General features: G+C 37.9%; 1 protein-coding gene across 1 annotated transcript; it reads right to left on the bottom strand.

Annotated features, from left to right (window-relative positions):
- Positions 1 to 5,007: 5,007 nt before the first annotated feature.
- Positions 5,008 to 7,900, bottom strand: LOC127428561 (olfactory receptor 5M3-like). The gene is made up of 2 exons (XM_051676996.1): positions 6,991 to 7,900; positions 5,008 to 5,048 (listed from the first exon to the last, which is right to left on the bottom strand). The coding sequence occupies exons 1-2, from the start codon at positions 7,898 to 7,900 to the stop codon at positions 5,008 to 5,010; spliced, it is 951 nt and encodes a 316-aa protein (XP_051532956.1).
- Between the last annotated feature and the right edge of the window lie 3,389 nt (positions 7,901 to 11,289).

Here is an 11,289-nt window from a genome sequence, read left to right as displayed (position 1 = left end):
GCAATCTGGGACGTTTACCATTCCAAATGAAGAACTTCGCTATGCTATCAAATTGCTTGAAATAAGAGAGGGGGACATCTACAGGGAGAGACTGTAGCAGGTAGTTGAATTTGGAATACAATTCATTTTAATAACATTAACTTTCCCAATCATAGATAAATGTAGTGAAGCCAACCTGCCCACATCACTCGAAAACCTTTTTATTAAAGGGTCAAAATTAACTAAATCACACAAATTTGCTGGGAATAAAATGTCCAAATACTTAATGTCCTGTTTGGGCCACTGGAAGGCACACAGCTGAAAAGCTGTTACCAGGCAGTATGCTGTCAGAGACAAAGCTTCGGATTTAGACCAATTAACTCCTGAGAATTTAGAAAAGGAATTAATAATTCTGTGGAGGCAAGGCATAGATCTAGTAGGGTCGGAGACAAATAATAAAATATCATCTGTGTAAAGCAAAAGCTTATGCGCCATACCTCTGGAAACCCTGGAAAATCATCCTCCTTTCTTATCGCGGCTGCTAATGGTTCCAGGGCAAGACAGAACAATAATGGGGAAAGAGGGCAACCCTGCCGGGTGCCCCTAACCAGAGTAAAATAATCTGAAATTAATACATTTGTTTGTACCACCGCTACCGGGTGTCTATAAAGTAACTTAATCCATCCAATAAAAGTATTCCCGAACCCATATATTTCCAAAATCTTAAAAAGATAATCCCATTCTACCATATCAAATGCCTTTTCGGCATCAAGTGAGATGGCAGCAACCGGAGTCTGATCATTCGCCACTGACCACATGATATTGATCAAACACCTAATGTTATCAGAAGAGCTATGGCACTGAATAAACTGCACCTGATCTATAAGAGATGTCATAACTTTACTTAATCAGTTAGCCACAGTTTTTGACAATATTTTAACGTCTAGCTGGATCAGGGAAATTGGATGGTAACTCTTACACTCATTTGGATCTTTGTCCTTTTTAAGAATCAGTCTGATCTGGGCTTTTGTCATGGTTGTCGGAAGCTTTCCATTGTTTAATGATTCCGTATAAACTTCTAGCAAAAGTGGAGCCAGTTCTGTAGCATAAGATCTAAAAAATTCAGCAGCAAAGCCATCTGGCCCTGGAGCCTTGTCTATTGGCAAGGCCTTAATTACCTCGCCAAGCTCCTCCAAGTTTATCTCAGAATCAAGAGAATTGTTTTGCTCAGTCGTCAGTTTAGGAAGTTCTATTGGTTCCACAAAGTTTCTAATATCATCATCAGTAGACGAAGACGTGGAACTATAGAGATCAAGATAGAATTCTTTAAAAGCATTATTAATATCAATGGCCGAGGTAAATATTTCACCACCAGCAGATTTCACTGAGGGAATGGTAGAAAAAGACTCTCTCTGTTTTATATATCTAGCCAGAAGCTTCCCTGCTTTGTCCCCCAACTCAAAGTATGACTGTCTTGCCCTGAATATCCAAAACTCCACCTTCCACAACAAAATAGTATTATGTCTGTATTTCAATCGGATCAATTCTCTGTGGCCATTAGACGACATTCGGCGCTTCAGCTCTGCCTCAGCACTTTTAATATTCCCTTCCAATTCCATGAGTTCTTGTGCTTTGGATTTTTTGGTGAATGAGGCATACTGTATGATCCGGCCCCTAAGAACTACCTTAAGTGCCTCCCAAGCCACGGCCACAGAGGATACTGAGGACCAGTTGTTCTCCATATAGACATTGATTTCAGCCTTTAGCATTTGTTGGAATTCAGGATTTTGCAAAAGGGATACATTAAAGTGCCAACTATATGATTTCTTTTTCTCCGTATGTGGCAATACCTCTAAACACACTAGGGCGTGATCTGAGACTAAAATATTTCCAATTGAGCAATCAACAACAGATGAAATGAGGGACTTAGAAAAAAAATCTATTCGAGAGTAAATCTTATGGACTGAAGAAAAAAAATTATAGTCCCTACTAGATGGTTCAAAAGTCTCCAAATATCTGTAAGACCAAGATTTTTACACATCCTGTGAAGCGTCACTGTTGCTCTAGGAGGCTTGCACACTTTTGCTTCACTATGATCAAGGACTGAGCCCATCAAAAAATGAAAGTCTCCTCCCAATATTATATCGTGAGGGGTGCCAGCGGCTTGCAACATCCCTTCAAGATCTATAAAAAAGCCCTGATCATCAACGTTAGGTGCATACATTTTTGCCAAAATAAGACTTTGTCCCTGAATTTCAGCTAAAACAATAATGACTCTTCCTAATTTATCTTTACTCTGTTTGAGACATTTGAATTGTAGATGTTTACTTAGTGTAATGACTCCCCTGCTCTTACTTGAGCCAGCACTATAAATAAAAAGCCCACCCCATATCTTTCCAGATTTTTCAGCTTCCTGCGGGGAAAGGTGCGTTTCTTGAAGAAACACAATATAATATTTCTTACGCTTAAGAAGAGAAATAACCTTCCTTCTTTTTATGGGGTGCCCCAATCCATTCACATTCCACGTGGAGAGAGAAAATCCACTCATATTAACATTTGACCTTTTGACATGTAATAAAAAATAGATTGTGTGTCAAAAACAGGATTATAAAGACCACATTCCAACATTAGTGCAACAGTCAAACCCCGAACATTCCCCAGAACCAAACAAACAGAAAAAAGAAAAACGTGTACATTAACCAGCACACAACAGCGCCAACTGCCGTCCATCCCTCCAAACTCAAACAGTCCATGTACGCCTAGGAGAACCCCCGTGACAAATTTGCCGTTGGATTACTCAAGTCCGGTGTTTCTATACAAATTTTGTGGGACAGAATTACAAAGCAAAAGATAATCTGTAAAAAAAACTCCAGCCAATAGGCAGAATAAACACAAAGAGCATGTAGCTTCATCCAAAAAAACTGTCCTAAAGGTGTATTATTCTACAAAATAAACTCTAGCCGGAACGAGCACAAAAAGAGTGTGCAGATTCTTCAGACAGTCAAACGAATGTTCAGTGAGCTGGTCCATTTGGCTGCAACATGAGTGCAAGCAAATTACTTACTCCAGTGTCTTATCCAGAAATACTCCACAAAATAAACTCCAGCCAATAGGCAGAGTAAGCACAAAAAGCATGTAGATTAATCCACAAAACTGTCCCGAAGGTGTGTTGCTCTACAAAATAAGCTCCAGCCGCTAGGCAGAACCAGCACAAAAAAAGCGTGCAGAATCTTCAAACAGTCAAGCAAATGATCAGTGAGCCGGTCCACACGGCTGCAACATGGGTACCACAAGGTGTCTTAATCACTCCATTGACTTTATGAAGGACATCGTTTCCTGTGGGCATGTGAATGTTTTACCGCCATCCTTATCATCTATTCTCAATTTGGCCAGGAATATCAGTGCAAAAGCGACCTTCCATTGATGTAAACATTTCTTGCATTCCTTGAATTGATCACGTTTCTCTCTAGTCGAGTCCGCAAAGTCTGGGAACAAGAAAATGCTGTGGTTCTTCCAAGAAAGCCTTCATTTACTCCTTGCCTCACATAACACAAAATATTTATTGGATGATCTCAGAAATTTGGCCAGAATTGATTGGGGCCTATCTCCTTCCGTGGATCGCCGAACCGGTACCCTGTGAGCTTGCTTGATTTCCAGCTTATGGCCTGATATGTCGAGCAGACTCGGAAATAGCCTATCTAGGAGTTTCAGCATATCCTCTTCGCCCTCAGGAATCCCGACGATACGGACATTATTCCACTGGCTAGAGTTTTCCATGTTCTCCAACTTCGCCCAGACACACTCCAAATCCACCTTGGTTGCTAGCAGATTAGCAGATAATTCCCTCTCCGATGACTCCAGATAATCAATCTATTTCTCGACATCCCCCACTCTTGTAACCATATCAGTGAATTTCGCCTCCATGGCAATGATCGATCGACATATCCCAGCAAGATCCTCCATGTCACCAACAACCTTCGTCAGCATTGCCGACATGTTCAACATCTCTCGCCGCATTTCCCGCACTTCTCCAACCAAATCAACTCCCGGGCCCGCAGCCTGTTCAGGGGTGTCAGCATGAGCACTTAAGTGTCTTTTAATGTCTCCAGAGCCTGAGGATTTTGAATTCTTTGACATATTGTCCTCCTAGAACAGTTATGGAACAGAGTGTATCGAATCTTACCGGTTTATGTCATAAAAAGTGTTAAAACTAGCAAAGTGCACAGATCTCACTGTTCACACGTCTGATCCATGCATGGCATCAGGTGACTCCCCGTGGACAATCATTTCTAAATATCATTAATGTGTGAACACTTTAATAATCATATTAAAAGATATAAGTGTTGATGATGATAAACAAAGCAAGTTACAAAGCAGTTTAATGTTTTAGATATCAATTGAATAATAAAACATAAATGTGAAAATCATAAATATATATTTATTTCCTGAGAACGCTGATATGTATGGCTCTGCAGTTCAACAGCTTACACCCACAGCGGCCTTCTTTTGGCTTCTATATTGGTCTATATTACTTGGGATGTTCAACAGCATGAGTAAGTGTAATTTCAAGAGAATTCAAAATGTTGAAATGCTGTGATCTTTTACTTGATTGTTTCTTATTCATCGACATTGGACTTGCACAATGGCTCTAGCCTCATCGTAAGCATAGACCGCAATATGCTGTGTGTGTTTGTGTGCAGGGTTTGTATTAATGTTGTCAGTTGCAGTAGAGAATTTTTTGGTTCTCAAGCCAGCATGGTGGAAAGGGTTATGTGTGTGTGTGGCTGTAAACTAAAGCCACGATTGGCTATTTTTTTTTAAAAGGGACGAGACATTCGACATTTCTGCTTCAGTAGGAAATACAGTACATCAAAACTGTGCTCATCAAGGCACTTCATGGCAACTTTAATAACCTTGACTGTGTCAACTTATGTTCAGTGTTTCAACTTCATTGTCATGTCGACATAATGCCAGTAAACCCTGTAGTCCTGGTAACATTCGCACAACATCCTTTAAATGCTTCAGCTTTTAAACCCTCCAAGCGCTGGCACTGTTTACTTTTATTATGTACCTTATTTTATTTTTTTACAATAGACGAGTCAAAATTATAATTTTTTTTTAATCAACATGATGCAACAAATGCTGTTGATTGAACTTAACTTGTATTGGACCTGAAAAATTCCTTTAACACTAACCTTTTTTATGGTAACCACAAACAGAATCCCCCCTATAAAACAAGTGAACACTACATAATTAGGAATTTCAGAGCATTGCTAGGTGTTCTCAGTGTTTTTGTGCATTGCAATGTTTGCTAGGGTGTTCTGAGTGGTTGCTATGTGGTTGCATAATGACCCAAGTCAAAAGAACCAAGTCTCTGTAATATTCTGGTCACTAGATCATTTTGAATATACTGTAAGTTTCCTTTTATGCTTAAATATAATAAGCTCCCACACAAAATTCAATATTAAAATTTCACTTCTTGTTTATCTCACTATATTGAACGCTATTTTCAAGGGACTAAAATAGTCTGATAAGAGAATAAAGAGATGGTACAATAATATCTCTTAGTGCCAGAGGTCATTTACAACCTGAGTTGGATAATTGTCCACCCTCGGACATCATTGTATGTATGTGTGTGATTGGTAACAGTGATATTCATATGACAGTCAGGCCTCTATTTTTGTCCATTATCATTTTAATTTTAAATGTTTTGATAACTTTTATAGGGTAAGCTGCCCTCAGTGAATGAGTGAACATTAGACAATTAACTGTTTATTCTACTTGAAAAGAGAAACAACGTTATGAATTCTTGTAAAGTGATCTTCGGACGAGTTCAGGTCACGTCCTGCTTTTTTTCCATGGCAATCATTGATACTGTTCTGGTTGTATTGTTTAAAAAACAGAAACAGAATTATCTTGCTATCATCGATGAAGTATTAAATAAGGCTTGTATCAAGATAAACCTATACCAATATTTAACATGCTAAGGTGACAAATGAAATCATAGGGAACTGTATAGAGAAACCAAGGTAATTTTAGAGTCAGGCTGAATTTGAAATTGTTTAGTGTGCTTGTATGTGACATATTATAGGCAAAACAGTCAAGAAATTTTGTAGGTTCAAGTATTTTCAAGGACATTTTACTGTGAATATCTGTGGAAAATAATGGTTATAGAAAAAAAAAAGAAAGAAAGAAAAAATAGAGATCATGACTGATCACAACTGTGGCTTTAAATTGTGACACGCACATTGAAAAAAGTGGTAACCTGCATTTGTTACATCAACGATCTAAAGTTTTCAACTTTATCTAAAGCATAAAAATTACTGGAGTAACCAAATATGTCATGTAAAATAAAAAATGTTATTGAATAAAACTAGGTAATTTAGATGTTACCACCTAAAGCACGAAGCATTTACAGTCTATGGTTAGCCATATCACTATCCCTGTTACTGTCTCTTTATCTTGTTTTATTTACTCCTGGCACAGATACAATTGAAATGAGTTCTCATTTCAAATCATTCATCTGTTTACCTCCAGTTCACCTGTATTAATAAATAATGGCATTATACTTGCTGTATGATCCTGTTCCTAACTGAACACAACATCCATTTTTATAAAGCATAAACATATCAATCATTTTTAGGACATACATGATGGATTTTAACCTTAAATGCATTCCTAATTAACTTTGTAGGTCAGAGACAGCATTATGTCACTGAAAATGTACTGAACAGAACACATATATGTGAGTAATAGAAATTGTAACAATAACACACTTTAGTGGATCAAGTGGGTTTGCAGCATAGTGAAATACTAAAGTACTCCTTAATTTATTCTTTACTTCATTGTTTACAAAAATGTTTCAGTATTTTATGTTACATAAAGTAAGGGCCTTGGTTCCAAAAGAGTATAATATTTTGGAATAGAATACCATGGAGAAAATACAGTACAGCACGTCAAATCATTCTTCATCATGATTAATACATGATTAATAATTATGATTATGAGTTTTAATGCATGATTTCAAGACTCTTTTGCGGACCTCCTTAAGTTTTAAGCCATAAATTACAGGATTGAAAAGAGGTGGCACTATAATTATTTCTAAAGCCAAAAAATTACGCAGATCCTCTGGGAAATCGCTTGAGCCATATCTGTTGTACAAGGTGTCAAAAAGCATTGCAACACTGAAATTTACTAATGAAAATATATGAGGCACACAGGTCTGCCAAAATTTCTTTCTGCACTCTAATGATGCTTTGCATGCAATGACAAGTTTTATATAGGATACAATAATAACAGCAAAAATTAAAAAATAAAACGAAATGCTTATAAGTCCATAAATGTTATTGGTGACAGTTGATTCACACGAGAGCTTTACTATTGACCAGTTGTCACAGTACAATTTATCAATATGATTTTTACACAACACCAACCTATTTGATAAGAGAATACCAATGAGCATAGCAATTAATGGTATAGTCCAGCAGAAGACAAGTAACATGATACAAGTAAATTTATTCAGTTTTGAGTGATAGTCTAAAGGTCTACATATGGCCACATGTCTGTCATATGCCATCACTGCTAATGTACAATAATCACACATAACTGAACAGTAAATCACAAAAGCTTGTAAGGCACACATGTAAGAAGGGATGACATATGAATCCAACATTAAATCATGCAGAACTTTAGGATAGAATCCTGTGGCTCCATATACCCCATTTATACACAGATTGCACAAAAAAATATACATTGGTTCATGAAGGGCTCTCTTTACAACAATGATCACACAGAGCCAAATATTCAGAAACAATATCATAACATAGAGAAATAAAAAGCATGTGAAATATATATTTCTATAGGATTTAGAGCCTTTTGGTTCCATCAGAGTGAAGGCTGAATAATTGGTAATATTATCCATTGCCAATGTTAAGTCAAAATATGAATTAGTCCCAACAGTGTACAAAATAGAAAAATCTATATATCGAAAAAAAAAAAAAAATAAAAAAATAAAAATAAAAAGTGGATTTGATTTGGTAAAAGTTCCACAATGGTACAATTAAAATAACAATTGTATTTAAAGGTATTGATAAGCAATAATGTATTTTACAGTATCAAGCTTTAAAATATAACATATACCATTGCCTTGCCAGAGTTGCCATCTTTCATGTCCACAATTATGAAATAGAGGACCTGGCATGCTTATAAATAGTCTTTTCCTCATAGCAAATTCTCAGGACATTCAATAAACCTTAGAGAATATCAAATCAACTCTGTTTGTCTTAAATATGTGCTTTTCAATGTAAATTGAACAGTTTTTGTAAACATAATCTGAACTCTTAATATGTTTTAGAATAATGACCTGAAACTTCAGTATTTTAATTTTCTGTAAATCAGTGGTTCTCATGGGGAAGGTGGAAAACGAATTTATGTTTCAAAACTAATTTAATTTACAGTACAAAACTAATTTAAGCTAAACTTAAAGGAATGTTCTGGGTTCAATAAAAATTAAGTTCTGTCGACAGCATTTGTAGAACAATGTTGATTATTTTTGGAATACTGCTATAATGTACTGTAATGTTGATTTTTACTTATCCCTTGTTTTTTTTAATAGTAAAAATCATGTGTGCATAGTATGGTACTTAAAAAAGTGAACAGGCCAATTCACAAACTATTAAAATATGTATATATATATATACACTATATTGCCAAAAGTATTCGCTCACCCATCCAAATAATTGAATTCAGGTGTTCCAATCACTTCCATGGCCACAGGTGTATAAAATGAAGCACCTAGGCATGCAGACTGCTTCTACAAACATTTGTGAAAAAATGGGCGGCTCTCAGGAGCTCAGTGAATTCCAGTGTGGTACTGTGATAGGATGCCACCTGTGCAACAAGTCCAGTCGTGAAATTTCCTCGCTACTAAATATTCCACAGTCAACTGTCAGTGGTATTATAACAAAGTGGAAGCGATTGGGAATGACAGCAACTCAGCCACGAAGTGGTAGGCCACGTAAAATGACAGAGCAGGGTCAGCGGCTGCTGAGGCGCATAGTGCGCAAAGGTCGCCAACTTTCTGCAGAGTCAATCGCTACAGACCTCCAAAGTTCATGTGGCCTTCAGATTAGCTCAAGAACAGTGCGTAGAGAGCTTCATGGAATGGGTTTCCATGGCCGAGCAGCTGCATCCAAGCCATACATCACCAAGTGCAATGCAAAGCGTCGGATGCAGTGGTGTAAAGCACGCCGCCACTGGACTCTAGAGCAGTGGAGACGCGTTCTCTGGAGTGACGAATCACGCTTCTCCATCTGGCAATCTGATGGATGAGTCTGGGTTTGGCGGTTGCCAGGAGAACGGTACTTGTCTGACTGCATTGTGCCAACTGTGAAGTTTGGTGGAGGGGGGATTATGGTGTGGGGTTGTTTTTCAGGAGCTGGGCTTGGCCCCTTAGTTCCAGTGAAAGGAACTCTGAATGCTTCAGCATACCAAGAGATTTTGGACAATTCCATGCTCCCAACTTTGTGGGAACAGTTTGGGGATGGCCCCTTCCTGTTCCAACATGACTGCACACCAGTGCACAAAGCAAGGTCCATAAAGACATGGATGAGCGAGTTTGGTGTGGAAGAACTTGACTGGCCTGCACAGAGTCCTGACCTCAACCCGATAGAGCACCTTTGGGATGAATTAGAGCGAAGACTGCGAGCCAGGCCTTCTCGTCCTACATCGGTGTCTGACCTCACAAATGCGCTTCTGGAAGAATGGTCAAAAATTCCCATAAACACACTCCTAAACCTTATGGAAAGCCTTCCCAGAAGAGTTGAAGCTCTTATAGCTGCAAAGGGTGGGCTGACGTCATATTAAACCCTATGGATTAAGAATGGGATGTCACTTAAGTTCATATGCGTCTAAAGGCAGATGAGCGAATACTTTTGGCAATATAGTGTATATATACAACAGTTAGTTCCGGTCCTCGAATCTACTTGGACGAGAGACGTTCCATGAGTACTGATTGTCTCACACCATCAGCACTCGGATGCTTCACTGTGTGTGTCACTCCGCTTGTATTCGTGCCGTTCTAAACTAAAGTGTAAGATGTGTTAAGAGCTATCTGTCTCTTTACATTTAACTTTGTGACATTAAATTTTTTAGCCAGCAGGTGGAGGCAAAAGACCATTTTTGTGTGTAATATGAGCCAGTTGGTGACGTGAAGTGAGTCAGTGTCAGTCAGTGTTTGCGTACAACAGCACTCCATGATCGCTCGTATTACTACTACAATACTAAAGCTAGGAAACAGCTTTAAACGGCTTTAACCTAACAACTTCAGCATTAAGGCTCATCACAGCTGAGAGACACAACAGACTGATTAATTACACAAACTCAAGGCTTGGATGCATCATATGGTTTGAACCAGCAATGGCAGATTCTGATCCGTCACGTAAGAAGGTAGTTCCATGCACAATGCGCTTTTTATGACCGTAAAAATTACTTGTTCATTGAACTGTTGTATATAAGCAATATCACACGAACAAGAGTGCGATATGGCCCTACATCAGCACAGCTGTGATAGCCTACAGCACTCGGCCTGTGGCCGAATCACAGCAGTGCTGATGTAGGCCCCTTTTGCCATAGTGTTACTTTATTTGTTTTCCGGAGTTTTTCCTCTCCGTTGTACTTGTTTTGATGTACTGTTATTTTTTTTTATTTTTTTTTGTGATTCATCTTTTACCATCTATTTATTTATTTATTTATTTATTTATTTATTCATTCTCATTCTAATGTATTTGTGTCTCTGACATAAACTGTTTCTGGGGTTATTTTGATAATTGAAGATATTTTGTTTGATGTGTGGCAAACCAATTATATACCAGTTTTAACTAATAACCTGTGCTTTCTGGTTCTAGGAGTGGCCTGATTGGGAGTGGTAGCTGGTTGCACTATTGGGTGGTGTAGTGACCCTTTCCCCTTTTTACTGTGGGCTGGTAATGGTATTTTGATGCACTAACACTGTGTTTTTTTCACTTATATTTTGCAGTGGTGTTTGTAGTGGTGTGCATGCGGTGAGTGATTTCTTTCCGGTCCCTCCTCCTTGTACACCTTTTATGGTCAGCTGGCACTCTCCCGGTTACTGCGGCCTAGTAAGTTATGCTTAGTAGCTGGGATTATATTTTATATTAGAATGTGAGTAGTCTGCTAAAATTGTAATGTTGCCCTTTCTGAATAATTTATTGTGAAATAAAGATTATTATTATTTTTTTATTTTTTTATTACAGCAAATAATTGTGGTCTTATTTTGGAATTGGTTTCATT

Source organism: Myxocyprinus asiaticus, chromosome 38 (assembly GCF_019703515.2).
Source record: "Myxocyprinus asiaticus isolate MX2 ecotype Aquarium Trade chromosome 38, UBuf_Myxa_2, whole genome shotgun sequence".
Classification (NCBI taxonomy): domain Eukaryota; kingdom Metazoa; phylum Chordata; class Actinopteri; order Cypriniformes; family Catostomidae; genus Myxocyprinus; species Myxocyprinus asiaticus.
The sequence above is the reverse complement of the archived record's forward strand: the minus strand, read 5'-3'. Positions and strand labels throughout refer to the sequence as shown.

Excerpts from the sequence above, each read along its gene's own strand:
- LOC127428561 (XM_051676996.1), bottom strand. The coding sequence starts at position 7,900 with ATGGATAATATTACCAATTATTCAGCCTTCACTCTGATGGAACCAAAA. Across the intron at positions 5,049-6,990 it reads AGTCTTGAAATCATGCATTA|ACATAATAAAAGTAAACAGT; the intron begins AAACTCATAATC and ends ATAAAATAAGGT.